At 60.8% G+C, this 19,879-nt stretch overlaps 2 protein-coding genes across 8 annotated transcripts in view; one reads left to right on the top strand and one right to left on the bottom strand.

The window, feature by feature from the left end:
- The window catches only part of CAPN12 (calpain 12), a 30,694-nt gene extending 13,604 nt beyond the window's left edge, over window positions 1-17,090 (top strand). Inside the window, exons 3-23 of one of the 2 annotated variants that reach the window (XM_029064784.2) lie at window positions 9,166-9,201; window positions 12,160-12,229; window positions 12,366-12,484; window positions 12,608-12,741; window positions 12,938-13,112; window positions 13,238-13,312; window positions 13,583-13,668; window positions 13,945-14,019; window positions 14,265-14,428; window positions 14,571-14,797; window positions 14,892-14,903; window positions 15,045-15,253; window positions 15,408-15,450; window positions 15,536-15,598; window positions 15,848-15,905; window positions 16,060-16,130; window positions 16,249-16,311; window positions 16,407-16,485; window positions 16,606-16,722; window positions 16,831-16,889; window positions 16,969-17,090. In XM_029064784.2, coding sequence (XP_028920617.1) covers window positions 9,169-9,201; window positions 12,160-12,229; window positions 12,366-12,484; window positions 12,608-12,741; window positions 12,938-13,112; window positions 13,238-13,312; window positions 13,583-13,668; window positions 13,945-14,019; window positions 14,265-14,428; window positions 14,571-14,797; window positions 14,892-14,903; window positions 15,045-15,253; window positions 15,408-15,450; window positions 15,536-15,598; window positions 15,848-15,905; window positions 16,060-16,130; window positions 16,249-16,311; window positions 16,407-16,485; window positions 16,606-16,722; window positions 16,831-16,889; window positions 16,969-16,995 — 1,959 coding nt within the window. In that variant the 5' untranslated portion in view covers window positions 9,166-9,168 and the 3' untranslated portion in view covers window positions 16,996-17,090. Of the gene's footprint in view, window positions 1-9,165; window positions 9,202-12,159; window positions 12,230-12,365; window positions 12,485-12,607; window positions 12,742-12,937; window positions 13,113-13,237; window positions 13,313-13,582; window positions 13,669-13,944; window positions 14,020-14,264; window positions 14,429-14,570; window positions 14,798-14,891; window positions 14,904-15,044; window positions 15,254-15,407; window positions 15,451-15,535; window positions 15,599-15,847; window positions 16,131-16,248; window positions 16,312-16,406; window positions 16,486-16,605; window positions 16,723-16,830; window positions 16,890-16,968 lie in introns of both variants that reach the window. The other variant, XM_039912246.1, reaches the window with a different exon arrangement.
- A 70-nt stretch (window positions 17,091-17,160) lies between these two features.
- ACTN4 (actinin alpha 4) overlaps window positions 17,161-19,879 on the bottom strand; it is a 75,280-nt gene continuing 72,561 nt past the window's right edge. For 2 of the 6 annotated variants that reach the window (XM_029064767.1, XM_029064768.1), the window contains exons 20-22: window positions 19,409-19,474; window positions 18,745-18,903; window positions 17,161-18,645 (exon numbers count right to left, since the gene is read on the bottom strand). In XM_029064767.1, the coding sequence (XP_028920600.1) occupies window positions 18,487-18,645; window positions 18,745-18,903; window positions 19,409-19,474 (384 nt within the window). In that variant the 3' untranslated portion in view covers window positions 17,161-18,486. The remainder of the gene's footprint in view (window positions 18,646-18,744; window positions 18,904-19,408; window positions 19,475-19,879) is intronic. The other 4 variants (XM_029064772.2, XM_029064773.1, XM_029064770.1 and 1 more) reach the window with 2 other exon arrangements.

Genomic DNA, 19,879 nt, shown 5'->3' with positions numbered 1-19,879 from the left:
CCACCACCTGTCTGCTGGGTGACCTTGGGCAAGTCTCTTCACTTCTCGGTGCCTCAGTTACCTCATCTGTAAAATGGGGATCAAGACCGTGTCCAACTCTATCTGCTTGTACTCCCCCCCAGTCCGTAGTATAATGCCTGGCGCATTGTAAATGCTTAACAAATACCCTAATTATTATTATTATTATTATAAACTGGAGGCTGCTGGCTTCGGTTTAATTTGTTTGTTGTACGCTCGCCAGCTATTCTCAATTACTTCCTGTCTCTTTTTACCATATTATCTTTCTAGCTAGGATAGGGATGTCCTGTTCTGTTTGTTTTCCCAGTGTACAATAGCTTCAGAAGTTGATGAATCACACCTCAGGCAACTGTAGCTACATTACATGGTCGATCCATTGGTTAATAATAATAATAATAATAATGATAATGATAATAATAATGTTGGTATTTGTTAAGCACTTACTATGTGCAGAGCACCGTTCTAAGCGCTGGGGTAGATACAGAGTAATCAGGTTGTCCCACGTGAGGCTCGCAGTTAATCCCCATTTTACAGATGAGGTCACTGAGGCCCAGAGAAGTTAAGCGACTTGCCCACAGTCACACAGCTGACAAGTGGCGGAGCCGGGATTCGAACCCCTGACCTCTGACTCCCATGCCCGGGCTCTTTCCACTGAGCCACGCTGTTAAGAAAAACGAGATTTCTCTGGCCTATCTTTTCCTGCTGCAGCTTTCCTGATTTTGACTCTTCGTGCCCATGCTAGTTTTCTGAAGAGATTTCCGTTGCTTGCGGCTTTCCCTTTTGCCCTCCAGGTCTCTGTCTCACTCTGTGGGAGAGGCCGATGAGCTGTCAGCTTTCCCTTCTGCCTTTCCTTGGCTCTCTCTCTCTCTCTAATTTTTAAATGGTATTTGTTAAGCACTTACTATGTGCCAGGCACTGTACTAAGCGCTGGGGTAGATACAGGCTAATCAGGTTGGACACAGTCCCTGTCCCACGTGGGCAGTCTTAATCCCCATTTTACAAGCTAATGAGATTGGGCACAGAGAAGCGAAGCGATTTGCCCAAGGTCACACACAGCGGATTAGTGGAGGAGCCGGGATTAGAACTCAGGTCCTTCTGACTCCCAGACTGCTGCTCAGCCCCTTACCCATCTGTAGGAGGGGGCACAGCTGACGTTCAGATGCGTTTTTCTTCTTTCTGTCTTGTGGGGTGGGGCGGGGAGCGGGGAGGAGGTGGAAACTCCGGTTGGAATTCAGGGTGACTCTTCCCTTGAGGCATTTAGTAATAACGGTGGTATTTGTTAAGCGCTTACTTCGTGTGGATGATGAGGATGATGGCATTTGTTAAGCACTTACTATGTACCAAGCACTGCTCTCTAAGGCCATCAGTTTGTCCCACGTGGGGCTCACATTTTTCAGATGATGTCACTGAGGCCCAGAGAAGTGAAGTGATTTGCCCCAAGTCACACAGCTGACAAGTTTCCCTCTTCCCTCTGCTCCTCCCCCTCTCCCTTCCCCTCCCCTCAGCACTGTGCTCATTTGTATAGATTTTTATTCCCCTAATTATTTCGTTAATGAGGTGTCCATCCCCTTGATTCTATTTATAGTGATTGTTATCTTGTTTTTGTCCATCTGTCTCCCCAGACTAGACTGTAAGCCCGTCACTGGGCAGGGATTGTCTCTATCTGTTGCCCAATTGTCCATTCCAAGCGCTCAGTACGGTGCTCTGCACATAGTAAGCGCTCCATAAATACTATTGAATGAATGAAAGTGGCGGAGGCGGGATTAGACCCCACGACCTCTGACTCCCAAGACCGTGCTCTTTCCACTGAGCCACGCTGCTTCTGCTCTATCTCCCCCTCTGGACTAGTTTCTCCCCACCTTTAGACTCTAAGCTCGTTGGGGGCAGGGAACGTGTCTATTTATTGCACTCTCCCAAGCGCTTAGTACAGTGGTCTGCACCCAGTAAGCGCTCAATAAATGCGATTGACTGAGAACAGTGTAGTAAGCACTTGGGAGAGGACGGTGTAACAGATTTGGTAGACATGTTCCCTGCCCACAAGGAGTTTACCTTCTCGAGGGGAGCTGAGAAGCTAAAGTCTGCCCCTCTCTCCTTCACTAGTCCCTCTACGATGCCGGGAACCGGGCCGGGGTCCGACTGATAGATGGGGACGAGGGATCCCGGGCCTGGGAGTCAGAGGTCGTGGGTTCTAATCCCGCCTCCGCCACCTGTCAGCTGTCTGACTCTGGGCAAGTCACTTCACTTCTCTGGGCCTCAGTGACCTCATCTGGAAAATGGGGATGAAGACCGTGAGCCCCACGGGGGACAACCTGATGACCTTGTATCTACCCCAGCGCTTAGAACAGTGCTTGGCACATAGTAAGCGCTTAACAAATACCGCCTCCATCGTCACCATCAGAGATCCGAGGTGAGGTGGAAGGAGCCCTCTAGGAAAACCTCCTCTAAAGAGGACCGTGTACACAGGGCTCCCAGTATAAGCGGGAGGGAGAACAGGGTGTTTCGTCCCCATTTTCCTGATGAGGATTACCTGATTACCCTGCATTTACCCCAGCGCTTAGAACAGTGCTCGGAGCATTGTGAGCGCTTAACAAATACCAACATTATTATTATTATTATTAAGAGAAAAATATCTATCTCCCCCTCTAGACTGTAGGCTTGTTGTGGGCAGGGAATGTATCTGTTTTATTGTTACGTCGTACTCTCCCAAACTTTTCATACAGTAAGCACTCAATAAATGAGATTTTATGGGGGAATAATAATAATAATTATGGCGTTTGTTAAGCACTTACTGTGTGCCAGACACTGTACTAAGTGCTGAGGTGGATATAAGCAAATCGGGTTGGTCACAGTCCCCGCCCTGCATAGGGCTCAGTCTTAATCCCCATTTTACAGGTGAGGTAACTGAGGCACAGAGAAGTGAAAAGGCCACAGAACAGCTAAGTGGCAGAGCGGCGATTCGAACCCCTGACCTTCCGACTCCTAGACCGCTCTGTCCACTACGCCACGCCGTTTCCCACTGAATGAAATGACTTGCCTGGCCCCTCTCCTGGGTGGGACTCTGGGGGTGGTTGAGCTTAGATCCTCCTCCGTCCGTCCCCGGCCTCCAGGCACCCCCAATCCCACCCAGCGCTGTGGCTGTCGGGCAGCGTGGCCTAATGGCTAGAGCGCGGGAGGACTTGCGTTCTAATCCCGGCTCCGCCACCTGTCCGCCGTGGGAGACCTTGGGAGGGTCACTTAATATCTCTGTTGCCTCAGTGACCTCATCTATAAAATGGGGAGTAAGACTACGAGCCCCATGTGGAACGTGGACTGTGTCCAACCTGATTAGCTTCTATCTACCGTAGTGCTTAGTACAGTGCCCGGCACGTAGTAAGACGTGAGGTCATTATGGGCCGGGAACGTGCCCGCTAATTCTGTCGGATAACACTCTCCCAAGTGCAAAATATCTATTTATTCATATTGATGCCTGTTTACTTGTTTTGTTGTGGATCTACCTATAATTCTATTGACTTATATTGATGCCTGTTTCCTTGTTTTGTTGTGGATCTATCTCTAATTTTATTTATTCATATTGATGTCTGTTGTTTTGTTGTGGATCTATATCTATTTATATTGATGCCTGTTGTTTTGTTGTGGATCTCTATTTATATTGATGCCTGTTTACTTGTTCTGATGTCTGTCTCCCCCCTCCTAGGCTATAAACCCCGTGTGTCTCTCTCCGTGGTTGAACTGTACTTTCCAAGCGCTTAGTACAGTGATCTGCATAGAGGAAGCGCTCCATAAATACGACTGAATGAATGAATGAATGAATGAGTGCTGGGCACATAATATGCGCTCACTAAATATCATCGATCGATGAACAAATGCCATGAAAAGAAACTGCTTCTCTCCCTCTCTGTCTTAAGCAGCGTGGCTCAGGGGAAAGATCCCGGGTTAGGGAGTCAGGGGTCGTGGGTTCTAATCCCGGCTCTGCCACTTGTCTGCTGTGTGACGTTGGGCAAAGCACTTGACTTCTCTGTGCCTCAGTTTCCTCATCAGTAAAAAAGGGGATGAAGGCTGTGAGCGCCATGTGGGACAATCTGATCACCTTGTATCCCAGTGCTTTGCACATAGTAAGTGCTTAACAAATACCAGCATTATTTATTATTATTATTGTTATTATTAACCAAGTGGAACCTCGGGGCGGGATTCAAATTCTGCTCACTGCTGCCCTCCGGTGGCCACAGCTCAAACTTCCCCGGGATGACTTGGGGACGGAGGAATCAGTCAATCGGTGCTATTTATTGAGCGCTCACTCTGTGCAAAACACTATACTTAGCGTTTGGGAGACTACAGGATGACAGAGTTGGCAGACACGTTCCCTCTCCACCAGCAGCTTTCTAGCCAGAGGGGGAGACAGGCAGTGGAGAAGCAAAGTGGCCTAGTGGATAGAGCCCGGGCCTGGGAATCGGAAGGGCCTGGGTTCTAATCCCGGCTCCCCCACACGTGCCCTTCAGCAAGTCACTTCACTTCTCTGGGCCTCGGTTACCTCATCTGTAAAATGGGGATAAGAGTAGGAGCCCCCTGTGGGACAGGGAGCGGGTCTGAACCGATTAACCTGTATTCACCCCATGGCTTAGAACTGTGCCTGCCACAGGGTCAGCAGTAAACAAGTATTATTATAACTATAAAATAAAATATCGATATAAAACGACATAGAAAACGTTATTATAATTATAAAATAAATTATGGATATGAACATGTGGGGCTGAGGATGGGGTACTTAGAGGGGACAGATCAAAGGGCTTAGGTGACACAGAATAATATAATAATAATTGTGGTACTTCTTAAGCACTTACTGTGTGCTAAGCACTGTACTGAGTGCTGAGGTAGATACAAGCTAATCGGGTTAGAAACAATCCCTGTCCCACATAGGGCTCACAGTCTTGGTCTCCATTTTACAGATGAGGGAATTGAGGCACAGGGGAGTTGAGTGATTTGCCCAAGGTCACACAGCAGACAGGTGAGGGAGTCAGGATTAGAATCCAGGACCTTCTGACTTCGAGGCCCCGAGCTCTATCCACTGGGAGATGCGGGCTCAGTCGGGGAAGGCCTCTTGGAGGAGATGGGATTTTATTAAGGCTTTGAAGGTGGAGAGAGGGGTAATCTGCCAGATAAGAAGGGGGAAGGAGTTCTAGGTCAGAGGCAGGATGTGGGCGACGGATCGGCAGAGAGATAGAGGAGATCGAAGTACGGCGGATACGTTGGCATTAGTATTCGGGGTGAGTTGTAATAGGAAACCAGGGAGGTAAGGTAGGAGGGGGCAAGGCGCTCGAAAGCCCATGTATGGAGTTTCTGTTTGATGTGGGGGTGGTTGGGCAACCACTGGAGATTTCGGAGGAGTGGCGAGATGTGAACTGAACATTTTTTAAGAAAAATGATCTGGGCAGCGAAGGGAAGTCTGCACTAGAGATGGGAGAGGCTGGAGGCAGGGAGGTCAGCTAGGAGACCGATGCAGCAGTCCCCGCCTTAGTCCGTAAGCTCCTCGTGGGCAGGGAACGTGTCTACCAAGTCCACTGTATCGGACTCTGTTCGCCTCACGATAAGCACTCGATAAATGCCCTTGATTGAGGGAGGATTCATTCATTCATCCGTTCAGTAGTATTTATTGAGTGCTTACTATGTGCAGATCACTGTACTAAGTGCTTGGAATATACAGCTAGGCAACAGATAGAGACAATCCCTACCCAATGATGGGTTTACAGTCTAATCAGGGGAGACAGATGGACAAAAATAAAACAACATAAATCACGATAAATAGAATCAAGGGGATGTACACCTCATGAACAAAATAAATAGGGTAATGAAAATATATACAAATGAGCACAGTGCTGAAGGGAGGGGAAGGGAGAGGGGGAGGAGCAGAGGGGAAGGGGGCTTAGCTGAGGGGAGGTGAAGGGGGGGAAGGGGGAGGGAGCAGAAGGTGGAGGGGGAGCAGAGAGGGAGCAGAAGGAAACGGGGAAGGATGTGATTGACGGGTTCTTGGGTCAGCGGAATAGCAGTTTGGAAAGAGAGAAACATCATGGTCTAGTAGATAGATCACGGGCCTGGGAGTCAGAAGGACCCGGGTTCTCATCCCAGCTCCACCACTTGTCTGCTGGGTGACCTGGGATAAATCACTTAAATTCTCTGTGCTTCAGTTTCCTCATCTATAAGATGGGGGTTATGACTGGGAGCCCCATGTGGGTCACGGACTGTATCCAACCTGATCATCTTGTATCTGTCCCGGCGGTTAGTACAGTGCCCGGCACACAGTAAGCCCTCGAAGAGTACCATTAAAATAAAAGAGAAAAAACAGACTCCAGTGATGTTGCGAAGGCAGAACTGGCGGGATTCGGTGACAGTTTGAAAATGTGAGTTGAATGAGAGAGAGTTGAGGATAATGCCAAGTTATGGGCCTGTGTCCCACAGGGATGATAGCGGTGTCGTCTACAGGGATGGGAAAGATGGGGAGGACAGGGTTTGGTTGGGAAGAGGACGGATTCTGTTTGGGACATGTTTGAGGTGTCAACGGGACATCCAGGGAGAGATGTCCTGAAGGCAGGAGGAGGTGTGAGACTCCAGGGAGGGAGAGAGATCAGGACTGGACAGGGAGATTTGGGAGTCGTCCGCATAGAGATGGTAGGTGAAGCTGTGGGAGCGAATGAGTTCTGCAAGGGTGTGAGGGTTGATGGAGAAGAGAAGGGGACCCAGGACTGAGCCTTGAGGATTCCTACACTTAGGGGGTGGGAAGTAGAGAAGGAGTCCCCAAGAGAGACTGAGAATGAGCAGTCAGAGATATGGGAGGAGAACACCCTCTGTCTCAATTTCCTCTCCTCCATTTCTCCCCTGGACTCCCTCCAGATCTGGCTTCCGTCCCCTTCGCTCCACTGAAACCGCCCTCTCGAAGATCACCAGTGATCTCCTTCTTGCCATATCCAACGGTTTCTACCCCATCCTAATCCTCCTCGACCTCTCAGCTGCCTCTTGACACTGTGGATCACCCCCTTCTCCTGGAAACGTTATCCAAACCCTGGCTTCGTGATTCCGTCCCCTCACGGCTCTCCTCATCTCTCTGGCCGTTCATTCTCAATCTCCTCCGCGGGCTCCTCCTCTGCCCCCCACCCCCTAACTTTGGGGGTCCCTCAAGGTTCAGTTCTAGGCCCCCTTCTATTCTCCATCTACACTCATTCCCTTGGAGAACTCATTCTCTCCCACGGCTTCAAATACCACCTCTGTGCGGATGCTACCCAAATCTCCATCTCCTCCCCGATCTCTCTTCCTCTCTCCAGGCTCGCATCTCCTCCTGCCTTCAACAGGTCTCTCCTTGGATCTCCTCCACCGCACACTTAACATGTCCAAAACAGAGCTCCTCATCTTCCCACCCAAACCCTGTCCTCAGCGGGACTTTCCCGTCGCTGTAGACGGCAGCACCATCCTTCCCATCTCACAGACCTGTAAACTTGGCGTTATCCTTGACTCGTCTCTCTCATTTAATCCACGTATTCAGTCCGTCACCAAACCCTGTCGGTCCCACCTTCACGACATCACTAAAATCCGCCCTTTCCTCTCCATCCCAACTGCTTCCACGTTAATATAATCACTCATCCTGTCCCTCCTAGATTACTGCATCAGCCTCCTTGCTGACCTTCCAACCTTCTGCCTTTCCCCACTCCAGTCCATCCTGCACTCTGCTGCCCACATCATCTTTCTACAGAAACATTCAGGACCCGTCACCCCCCTCCTCAAAAATCTCCAGTGGTTGCCTCTCCACCTCCATATCCAACAAAAACTCCTCACCGTTGGCTTTAAAACCGTCCATCATCTTGCCCCTCCTACTCACCTCGCTTATCTCCTGCAATGCAGCCCGCACACTTCGCTCCCCCCCGTGCTAATCTTCTTGCTGTGCCTCCGTGTCTCGCCTGTCTCGCCGCCCACCCCTGACCCACGTCCTACCTCTGGCCTGGAACGCCCTCCCTCCTCAAATGCCCCAGGCAATGACTCTCCGCGCCCTCGAAGGCCCATCTCCGCAAGAGGCCTTCCCAGACCAAGCCCCACTTTTCCTCACCTCCCACTCCCTTCTGCGTCACCCTGACTTGCTCCCTTTGCTCTTCCCCCCTCTCCCAACCTCACAGCCCTTATGCATATATCTGTCATTTTATTTATTTGTTTTGAGTCTGTCTCCCCCCCTCTAGACGGTGAGCTCTTTGTGGGGAGGAATGTCACTCTTTATTGCAGTGGCTCCTCACTCCTCAAGAACTTCTAATGGCTGCCCATCCACCTCCACGTCAAACAGAAACTCCTTTCCGTCGGCTTTAAGGCGCTCAGTCGGCTCGCCCCATCCTACCTCACTCATGTCCTACCCATTCTGCACCACCGGTGCCAGTTTACTCACCGTGCCTCCTTCTCACCTATCTCACCGCCAGCCCCTTACCCACGTCCTTCACCTAGCCCGGAATGCCAGACCACCACTCTCTCCCCCTTCCAAGCTTTACTGCGGTCATATCTTCTCCAACAGGCTTTCCCCGGTTTTTCCCAGCTCACCCTCCCTTCTGCGTCATCTGTGCATTTAGATCGATGACCTTCGAACGTTCGACGTTCACCCCACCCTCCGCCCCGCAGAACTTCCGTACAGTTCTTTAAATTATACGCTATAAATTATTTCTTCATATTAATGGCTGTCTCCCCCTCTAGACTGTAAGCTTGTTACGGGGAGGGAACGTATCTGCTAATTCTGCTGTATTGTACTCTCCGAAGGCTAAGGGCACTGCTCTGCACATAGTAAGTGCTCAATAAATACCACTGATCGATTGACTTATCGATCGATAAAGAAACAGGATGATAAGGGTAACGATAATAATAATAACGGTGCTTGTTAAGCACTTACTATGTGCCGGGCACCGTTCTAAGCGCTGGGGTAGATACAAGTTAATCAGGTTGGACACAGTCCCTGTCCTACGTGGGGCTCACGGTCTAAGTAGGAGGGAGTAGAATTGAATCCCCATTTTACAGATGGGGTGACTGAGGCACAGAGAAGTGATTTGCCCAAGGTCGCCCAGCAGACAAGTGGTAGATCTGGGATTAGAACCCAGGGCCTTCTGACTCCCAGTCCCGTGTTCTCTCCACTAGGCCATGCTGATCGTGGGATCGACCGTACTGGGAAAGGTAGGTGGAGGGAGAGGATTTGAGTCAGAAGGCGAGAAACGGGGGCAGGGGCGGGGAAACTGAGGGCAGGTAGGTAGGGCCGGGGAGGGAACCAACCGGATGTCCTGAAGTTCTGCCCGGCCCGGCCCTGGGGCTGACTTTGGTTTTTAAAGTCCCTGCCCCACCCGGGGCGGAGCAGGGGGAGGAGGAAGGGCATCCCTTCTAGTGACCGATTCAGGGTCCCCAGGGCTGTGACCTCTGGCCAGCTCACTGTCCCTCACTGCAGGAAGCTCCCCCGACCCCCCCCCCCCCGCCCGACCCTGCCGCTCCCCGGCCCTGGGCGGGGAGGGAGAGCGTTGGTGCCGAGGGACGGGTCCCAGCTTCTCCACCCTGCAGGGAGGAAACTCAATCCAGCCCAGAATAATAATAAAGTTATTTGTTAAGTGCTTACTATGTGCGGAGCACTGTTCTAAGCGCTGAGGTAGATACAGGTTAATCAGGTTGTCCCACGTGAGGCTCACGGTCTTAATCCCCATTTTACAGATGAGGTCACTGAGAAGTGAGGTGACCTGCCCCCACAGTCACACAGCTGACAAGTGGCAGAGCCGGGATTCGAACCCATGATCTCTGACTCCCAAGCCCGGGCTCTTTCCACTGAGCCACGCTGCCAGAAACCCCGTCCCAGCCTGGCTCTCCTACTGGCCCAGTTTGGGCCGGTCCCGTGGGGGGATGGGGAAGCGGGACAGGTGTCAGGGTCCTCCACCTGCCCAGCTGGAGGGCGACACCGAGTCAGGGTCTCCGCTCCCCTTTCTCCCTACCCACATCCCTCATAATAACTGTGGTATTTGTTAAGCGCTTACTATAGGCCAGACACTGTAGGAAGCGTCGGGGTGGATACCAGCAAAACAGGTTGGACGCGGTCCCCGTCCCACATGGGGCTCATGGTCTCCAGACCCATTTTCCAGATGAGGGAACTGAGGCCCAGCCCAAGGTCACCCAGCAGACATGTGGCGGAGCCGGGATTCGAACCCATGACCTTCGGACTCCCAGCTCCCTGCTCTTTTCACTACGCCACGCTGCTTCTTCCCAGGCCGGGTTTCCATTGAGCCGACCCCAGCGGTCAGCCCTGGGGCCAGGGAGGGGCCTGGTTGGGCCCTCCAGACCGGAAGCTCCTCGTGCGCAGGGGACAGGTCGACCGACTCTGTTGTATTGCTCTCTCCCCGTTGCTTAGTCCAGGGCTCTGCACACCGGGAGTGCTCGATAAATACGATCCATCGACTGGGTGGGCCGGGCTGAGCAGCAGGGGGAACCGAGGCACAAAGAAGTCAGAGGTGGGGGGCGGCGGAGGGGTTTAAAAGCCCTCTCCTGAGGGCACCCCCTTCACCTCCCTCCCCTCCAATGCAGTCTCTCCTGAGGGGATGGAGGAGAGCGGATGTTTCTCCAGGCCTCTTCTTCCCCCTCCCCTCGAATGTCCAGCACAGAGTTTACCAGTGTCCCCCCAGTCTCCCCGTCCATCTTCCCGTCCCACCTCTCCCCCCGCCGCACGTCCCCGCGGAACCTCCGCCCCACCCCACGGGAGATGGGGACGTGGATTTCCCCCTCGCCCCACTCCCGCCGGCCTGCTGGAAGGCCTTCCTGGAGTCCGACTCCCGTCCCTCCAGCTGTAATCCAAGCCTAGTAAGCTCTAGAGCCGGATGACGCCGGGGAGGCCTCCCCCCCACCCCCAAACATCAATTAGCCTTAACGAGGCTCTGGCTGGACTTGGGGAGAATTCGGCCATCCGGTGCGGGGGCGGGGTCGGGCCCGGATCTGGGGCAGCCTGGCAGAGAGTCGGACCGGCCAACCGCCGCCTGGTTACACGCCGGAGACGGAGGCCGCTCTCGGCTCCCGGGACCCCTGGCCGCCCGCGTCCCCGGCTCCCGGCGCCCTCGGCTCCTGGCATCCCCGGCTCCCTGGGCCCCCGGCTCTCCTCGCCCCCAGCTCCTGACATCCCTCGCGCCCTCGGGACGCGGTGCCCCTCGGCCTCCGCGGCCCCGGGATCCTCGCCGCGCGGCCTCGCGCGGGGCTAAGAGATGGCTCGCCGGGAGTCGTCCACCTCCTCCTCCCTCGCCTCCACGGCCGCCTCGGGCCCCTCCCCGGGGTGAGTCAGGCCCCTCCCCGGCGGGGTTATAAGGGCCCGGTGGGGTCCGCCCCCGGCCAGCGGCACCCATGGCTCCCCAGGGCATCACCATCCGGCTGCTGCCGGACCCCGAGGATGACGACCGCGGGCCCTGCCCCGCGGTGGAGCCGGCGCCGTTCCGCGGCCAGCGCTACCGCCGGCTGCGGGAGGCCTGCCTGGGGGCCGGGGGGCTCTTCTGCGACCCCTGCTTCCCCCCCGGGCCGGACGCGCTGGGCTACGACCAGCTGGGCCCCGGCTCCGAGAAGGCCAAGGGCGTGGAGTGGCTGAGGCCGCACGTGAGAGGGCAGGGGCTCGGGGGGCCCCGGGAGCTCCGGCCCCGGCCAACCGGAGATGGGGAGGAGGGGTGCGAAGGGTCGGGGAGTGGGTGTCTGGGGACTCGGTCTGGTGAGGGCGGGCGGCTTCCTCGCCGGCCGCTCCGGTGAGGCTCCCAGAGGCCTTCCGACCCCTCCCCTCGGGGGCAGAGCTAGGAAGCCGGGCTGCTCGAGGTCAGGGGCTCCGGGGCCAGGAGGGGTCCTGGGGCCGGGGCCCCTCTGCCCTCCCCCCCCCCCGCATCCCCCAGCACGGGCCCGGCCCGGCCCTGCCCTTCCCGGCCTCGCCTGCCCGCCACGCGGCTTTACGAGCCCCTTTCATCTCCCAGCCCTGAGCGTCCCCCATTACCCTCCCGGGGAGGGGCAGAGCCTCGTCCCTGACGACCTCGATGGAGCAGGGACCCGGGGGCGGGTGGGGGGGGGGGGGAGAGGGCCGCCCCGTGCCGCCCTCCCCCGGGGCCTCGAAGGCCAAGACTCCGGCCCTCTCCTCAGGAGGTGTGCCCGGACCCCCTGTTCGTCTGCGAGGACATGAGCCGTACCGACGTTTGCCAGGGGAGTCTGGGTAAGAGGCCCCCAGCGCCGTCTCCACCTCCGACCCTGGGTCCTCTCAGATCCTTCCCCGCACCTCCACCGCCCCGCTCCTCCCCCCCAGCCTTACCCCACTTGACGCCGATCCCCGTCTGCCGTCCGTCCCTCAGGTAACTGCTGGTTCCTGGCGGCCGCCGCCTCTCTCACCCTGTACCCGAGGCTCCTGGAGCAGGTGGTGCCCGTCGGGCAGAGCTTCCAGCGGGACTACGCCGGCATCTTCCACTTCCGGGTGAGGTGGAAGCCGAGGGGCCGGCGCGGGGCGGGGGCGGCCGGGGTCGGGGCCGGGTCGGGGCCTACGGGTCCGGGGTCTCCGGGCCCCGGCGGCTCCAGCCTGAGCGGCCCCCGCCTCCAGCTGTGGCAGTTCGGGCGCTGGGTGGACGTGGTGGTGGACGACCGGCTGCCGGCCAAGGAGGGGAAGCTGCTGTTCGTGCGCTCGGCCCAGCGCGGGGAGTTCTGGGCTTCGCTGCTGGAGAAGGCGTATGCCAAGTGAGACCCCGGAGCCCCTTCCCCGGCCCCGCGGCCCACCCGCGTCCAACCTCCCGGCCTCCGCCTCCTCGCCCGCTGGCTGTGCCCCTCCGCCCCCCGTCCCAGTGCCCCTCCTGGGGGTCCGGGGAGACTGGGGTCGGTGGAAGGGAGGGAGGGAGGGAGGGAAGGCCTCCTCAGAGCCCGGCCCCCTCCCCAGGCTCCACGGCTCCTACGAGGTGATGCGGGGCGGCCACATGAACGAGGCCTTCGTGGACTTCACGGGCGGCGTGGGCGAGGTGCTCTACCTGCAGCGCGACCCCCCGACTCCCGGCCTCTTCCCCGCCCTGCGCCACGCCCTCGCCAAGGAGTCCCTGGTCGGGGCCACGGCGCTGGTGAGCCCGGGGCCGGCAAAAGGCAAAGGGTGCGGGGTGGCAGAAGCCGGAATCTGGAGGCGGGGCGGGGGGGGTCGAAGCCGGGGGGTCCCAAGCGTGGGGCTGCCGGCACGTTCTCCCCGCAGAGTGACCGGGGCGAGTACGAGACGGAGGACGGGCTGGTCAGGGGGCACGCCTACTCCGTCACGGGGACCTACAAGGTGAGAGGACTGAAAGCCCAGTGACGGGCCGGGGTAGCCGGTTGGAAGCCCCCTCCCCGCCTCCGATCCCGTCATTTATTTATATTCACGTCCGCCTCCTCCTCCGAACCGTAAGTTCAGCGTGGGCGGGGCGCGGGTCCGTCGGCTCCGCGGCACTCTCCCGGACGGTCAGCGCGGCGCCGTGCACACGGCGAGCGCTTCGTTGATACCGTCGATGACGGTGATGACCCGCACCCCCTGCCGCCCACCGACCCCGCGTCCCCTCCCCAGGTGTCTCTGGGCTTCACCAAAGTGCGGCTGCTGCGGCTCAGAAATCCCTGGGGCCGAGTGGAATGGAAGGGAGCGTGGAGCGACGGGTGAGCGGGGCCTGGTGCGGGGCGTGTAGGGGAGGGAAGAGACGGCGGGGACCGGCTCCGGACGTTAGAAACGGGGAGCCGGGCCCGGTTGCGGGGAGCCAAGGGGGAAGCCGGGCCTAATTATGGGGTGGCGGGGTGGGGAGGAGGAGCTGGATGTTCCGGGAAGGGTCCCGGGCCCGGGGGAGCGGGAGGGAGTTACAGACCCCGGGGGCCGGATGAGCCTAGTGGGGCCGAGGCGGACCCGGGGGCCCGCGCTGACCCCGGCCCCCTCCCCAGGTGTCCTCGCTGGGCGGCCCTGCCCCCCGAGTGGCGGGAGGCGCTGCTGGTGAAGAAGGAGGATGGAGAATTCTGGTGAGGGCGGGGGCGGGGGCCGGTCCCAGAGGGAAAGCGAGGGGGCTGGAGGCCCGGCCCCGATCCGGGGAGAGGCCCGGCCCGACCTTGCCGGTCGAGGCTGCTCTGAGGGAGAGCTGGAGGGGTCGGGGAAGGGACTGAGCCCCGTGGGAGGGCGGGCAGGGTGTGGAGGGCTAGGGGGGCAGGGGCGCTGCCTGGGCCCCGTGGCCTCTCTCCCCCCCCCGACCCTCCCTTCCCTCCCCCAGGATGGAGCTGGGCGACTTCCTGCGTCACTTTGACACGGTGCAGATCTGCAGCCTGAGCCCCGAGGTGCTGGGCCCCCGGTCGCAGGGAGGAGGCTGGCACGTCCGCTCCTTCCAGGGACGCTGGGTGCGCGGCTTCAGTGCCGGCGGGGGCCAGACCCACATGGGTGAGGACCCGTCCTGGACCGGGGGCCGGGGCTCGGTGGAAAGGCCGCGTGCTGGGCGGGGTCGGCCCCCTAAGCATCTCTCTCTCTGTGTCTCTGTGTCTCTGTGTCTCCGTGCGTGCGTCTCCCTCCACTCCTATCCCAGACACCTTCTGGACTAACCCCCAGTTCCAGCTGACCCTGCTGGAGCCCGACGGGGGCGGGGAGGAGGAGGGGCCTTGGGGAGGGTGGGGGGCTGGCAGGGCCTGGGGTCCCGAGCGGGGCGGGGCCCACCCCAAGTGTACAGTGCTCGTGTCGCTGCTCCAGCGGAACCAGAGGCGGCTGCGAGCCCGCGGGCTCACCTACCTCACCGTCGGCTTCCACATCTTCCGGGTACGCGGTGGCGCTGGGGGGTGGGATGCGGGCGGAGAAGGGGGACCGGGCAGGGCAGGGGGCATCGCTTCCTCTCCCCCTTTCCGCCCTACAGATCCCCAAAGAGGTAACTGGTTCCCGACTCCTCCGGGACCCCCGGGGGTCCCTCACCCCGGTGCCCGGCCCCCGGCCGCTCCCCCGACGGTGGGGCCTGGGGAGGGGGGTGTCCTGGCGCCGGACGAGCTCTCTGTGCCCTCCCCGCCGGCAGCGCCTCTCCCTGCTGCACTCCCCGCGGCGCCGCGAGCTGCTGCCCCTCCTGTCCCGGGTTGACGGGTCCCTGTTCAGCGCCCGCCGGGACGTGAGCCGCCGCTGTCGCCTGCTGCCCGGGCACTACCTGCTGGTGCCCAGCACCGCCCAGCCCGGCCAGGAGGCCGACTTCACCCTGCGGGTCTACACCGAGCGCCGCCACGCTGCCATGTGAGCCGCCCCCCCCCCCCCCGACCCACCCGATCCCTTTAGTCTGACCTGCACCGCGGGGGTTCCCCTCAGAGCCCAGGACCACCTCCGCGAGGCCCGAGCCTGGTCCCGGGGGACACCCGAGGGCCCTACCGACGCCGGTGCCGTCTTGCAGGGAGATCGACGACGCCATCGGCGCCGACCTGCACGCTCTGCTGGTGAGGGACCGGGGGGGGGGGGGCTGGAGGGACGGGGGGGCCGCCTTCGCCTGGTCTGGGACTGACAGAGCCCCGCCCCGTCCAGGAGATGCCCTACACCCCGCTGCCCAGAGAGGTGGAGCAGCTGTTCCTGGAGGTGGCCGGAGAGGTGAGGGGACAGGGCCCGGGCAGCGGTGCTGGTGTGGAGAGGGGGAGAGGAAGTGATGCCCCCCAGCCCCGCCCGGCGAGGTGGGTTGGGCGGCTGGGCCGGGACCAAGCCGGCCGGGGAGTCACGTTGGGATCGGGGGGGTTCGGGATTCCAGCCGGAGACGCCCGCTCCCGGGCCGGGGTCGGGGCGGATGAGGTAGGGAAAGGGGGAGACTCAACCTTACGGCCGCCCCCGCCCCGTCGCACGCAGGATGAAGAGATCGGGGCCTCCCAGCTGCAGATGTTACTGAGGGTTGCCCTGGAGCCTGGTAAGTGGGGCGTGGGGGTACCGCGGTTCCCCTCCCCTCGGGTGCGCATGCGCGTCGGGGGTGCGTCCACGTCTACGGGAGCGCGGGGGAGGAGGAGGAGGACGCCCAGTGGGGGTCGGGGGGCCGGGAACGCGTGCCCCCCATTCCGTTGCAGCCAGTTTCCGAGCGTCCCCACCCGGCGAGATCGGGCTCAGGACCTGCGAACATCTCCTGGGCTGCTTTGGGGTATCCTTCGGATGGGGGAGGAGCCGGAGATGGGGGGGAAGGCGGCGGGGGGGGGGACGGGACGGCGGGGACCCCGGGGTGGGCCCAGCCCCCGGCCTCTCCCTTGACGGCTCCGCAGCGGGGGGACCGGCTGGCGCTCCCCGAGTTCCAGCAGCTGTGGCAGCGACTCCGGGAGTGGCAGGTGGGTCGGGGGCCCGGGGCGGAGGGGGGTCGGGGGGGGGGGGAGCCGGGGGCGGCGGGAGACACGGAGGCTCCCGCCCCCCCCCCCCCCCCCAGGCTGCCTTCACGGAGTTCGACGCGGACGCGTCGGGGACCATGAACTCCCACGAGCTGCGGCTGGCCCTGGAGGCGGCCGGTGAGCGCCGCCCACGGGCCCGGGGCCTCAGGCCGGCGGGGTGGGGGGCGGTGGGACCGGCGGACCCGAGCGCCCCCACGGACGCGGGGGTCTCCCGTTTCCCCCCTCCCGCGGGCCCAGGCTTCCACCTGAACAACCAGCTGACGGAGCTCCTCACCAGCCGCTACCGGGACAGCCGCCTGCGGGTGGACTTGGACCGCTTCCTGTCGTGCCTGGCCCAGCTGGCCCGCGTCTTCCGTGAGCGCCTCCGCCCGGCGTCCCGCGGGGGTTGGGGGGAAAGAGCCGGGCTGGACGGGCGGGGAAGGTCCTCACTCCGGCCTCCTCTCCCTCCCTAACACCCGGCAGGACACTGCAGCCAGTTCACGGAGGGGGACGGCGGACTCGTCCACATGACGCGCAAACAGGTGAGGCCCCGGGCGGGATCGGCGGGGGACGGGGAGAGAAGGCCTCCGCCCCGACTGACTCTCGTCCACTCTCTTGCAGTGGGCAGAGCTAGCCACGTTCTCCTAAGGGCGAGAGGCTAGCGGACTCCGCGGGGAGGCCGGACGGCACAAACACCCTTCTCCCCCGGGGACCGCGAGCCGGGGTCCGGGCCCCGCGGCGGGAAGGAGGACAGCCCGGACACGTATTCGAGCGCCCGTGCGCGTCCACACACACACACGCGACGCAGTCGGATTCCTTCTGAAAAATATTACACGTTTTATTGTCCTGTCCTCGGGGGGGAAGGCGTTGGTTTTTCCAGAAAACTGGGAAACAGAACGCAACCCTCCCCCCCACCCCCCAAAAACAAAACCAAAAACGACAAGGGCGAACGAAGGGGCGGGGGTGGGTGTTCTGTCTCCGTCCCGCCCTAGCTGGGCCCATCCAGCTGCCTTCAGGCCTCCAGGGGGAACGGGGTTCTCCGGCACCAGACGCCCGGAGAAGACGGGGGTGAGGGTGGGGGGGCGGGGGGGGCCGTGGATGGGAGATGGGGATCTGGGCTACAACCATCAGCTGAGATTTCATTACAAGACCGGAAAGGCGGCATTATATGTCACTAGGTGAATATATATTTATATAATAAATCCGTAAGTTAATAAAGTAAATAGTAACTCTGAAAGGTTTTAATTACTTTTAAGGTGGGTTTTTGCTTTTTTTTTTTTTTTTTGGGTTTTTTTTGGTGGTTTTTTTTATTTATTTTTTTTGGTCCTTAGATAAACGCAGAGAGGCGGTGAGAGAGGCAGGTCAGTCTGGAGAGGGGGCAGGGCGCCCGGTGAGCGGGGTCCGGGGGGGGGGGGGGCGGCGGGGAGGTGTCAAGGCGGCCAGCCCCCCCGGTCCCGGCTCCCCGGGGGCGGGGACCGTGCCCAGGGGACCGTGGGGAGAGCCAGATCCAGCGGCCCGTCCCAACTCTGAGGGGGGATGCGGGGGCGCCTCGGAAGTCTCCGGCCCCCTCCCTTCGCGTGTGAGGTTGGAAGGCGGGGGGATCGGGGTGGGGGGCTCCGTGGGAGAGCCGGGACACCGGCAGGGCAGGAGGAGGTGCTGGGGGTCCCCGACCGGCCTCGCCCCTTATTGCTCTGGCCGCTGGCTCTCCCTCTGCTGCCTCCGGCCGGGCGGCCCGGGAGCGTGGCGGGTGGGGGTGGGTGGAGGCGGGGGAATCTTAGGAGGAACCGGCTTTGGCCTAAGGTAGGAGTCTGGGGGGAAGGCGGGGCCCGGTCTCGGGGCCGGCCCAGCGTGCCTGAGTCATAAATAACAGCCCAGCTAGCGGGGGGGGGGGGGGGACGGAGGGGGGAGCCCCAAGCCGAAGTTGGGGGGAAGGGATGGAGGGGGGCCGCCTCCGCTCCCATCTCACACCAGGCCAGCGGCGACAGTGACCGGAGGAAGGGGACCCCCCCCCCCGCCGCCCCACCCCACAGCGAGAGCGAGAAAGAGCGAGAGAGGCGCTTTGCATAGATCTGTGGAGCGGAGGGGAGGTGGGGCGCGGGGTGGGCGTGTCTCCTTGGGGGGCCGGGGAGGGGCCGGGGCTCACAGGTCGCTCTCGCCGTACAGGGCCGTGGAGAAGGACTTGTAGTCGAGGGCGCCCGGGGTGGCGTCGGGGCCCTGGTAGGGGGCCATGCGGGCGATGCAGTACTCGGCCTGGTCCGGGGGCAGCTCCCGCCGCAGCTCCTCCGCGGTGATGAAGTTCTGGGAGGCCGAAGGGGAGGAGGGCGCCCTGAGACCGGCCCGGGGGCGGGCCGGCCCCCGAGCCCCTCCCCGTACCCCCCGGGCGGCCGCCGCACTCACTTTGTCGCCGGCCAGGACCTTGAAGGAGGCGATGACCTGGTCGGCCGTGTCCGTGTCCGTGGTCTCGCGGGACATGAAGTCGATGAAGGCCTGGAAGGTGACGATGCCGCTGCCGTTGGGGTCCACCACGCTCATGATGCGGTTGAATTCGGCATCTCCCTGCGGGGGAGGGAGGGAGGCGGAGAGGCGGTCACTCCGTGACGCCGGGCGGCTTCCCTCCCCGGGCCCCAGCCATCACTCCGGGGCAGACAGAAGCGGCGGATGGGCCTCATCCCGGGCCCGACTCCTCCGTGCCGCCCGCCCCCCGCCCCGGCGAAGGGGCAGGTGGCCCCGGCCGGCACCCCAAGGGAAAGCTCGCGAAAGCCCCGGGCCCGCGTCGGCCGGGGCCCGGCCCTCGCGGGCGGCGTCGAGAGGGGCTGGGTGGGGGGGGGGGGGGGGCGACCCGGAGGCGAGAGCCGAGACTCCGGCTCCCTGGCACAGGAAGAGGAAGCGGCTAGGAGGGAGCGCACTCTGGTACCTTGCTTACCCGCTCCTCTGGAGTGAAGAGGAGACGCGAGTTGGGGGGAGGAGGAGGAGGATGGAGAGGAGGAGGAGGAGGAGGAGGAGCAGCAGCGAGTTTGGGAGGAGGAGGAGGAGGAAGAGGAGGACAGAGCTGAGAGCATACCAGGCTGTATCCTGTGGAGATAAGCAGAGCTCGGAAGTCATCACAGTCCATGCTTCCTGTTTGCTTCTGCTCCGCGAGAGGGACAGCAGAGAAGGAGTTCACCGCAGCCAGGGAGAGCCACGCATGCAGGAAGAGGAGGAGGAGGAGGAGGAGGAGGAGGAGGCAGGGGGGACGGAAGGATGGAGGAAGGGACACCCGGAGAGAGGGATGGACACGTGGACACAGAGAGAGAGAGAGAGAGGCACACAGAGAGAGAGAGAGAGACACAAGAAATGGTTCGGGGAGGGACAAGACGGGGCCACAGAACGAGCCGCCGGAGACGGAATGAAACGGAAGCCAGGAGGGGGTTTGGGAAGCGGCGGAGTTCGACAGGACGGGGGAGGATCAGTTGGCCAGGCGTGGCGACGGTTGAGAGATGGAGGAGGGAAGACGGGCGGGAGAAGTCGGGCAAGAAGGGATCGGGGGCGGAAG

This window comes from Ornithorhynchus anatinus, chromosome 5 (assembly GCF_004115215.2).
Source record: "Ornithorhynchus anatinus isolate Pmale09 chromosome 5, mOrnAna1.pri.v4, whole genome shotgun sequence".
NCBI classification, from domain to species: domain Eukaryota; kingdom Metazoa; phylum Chordata; class Mammalia; order Monotremata; family Ornithorhynchidae; genus Ornithorhynchus; species Ornithorhynchus anatinus.
Note: the sequence above shows the minus strand (reverse complement) of the source record. Positions and strands in the feature narration are given on the sequence as shown.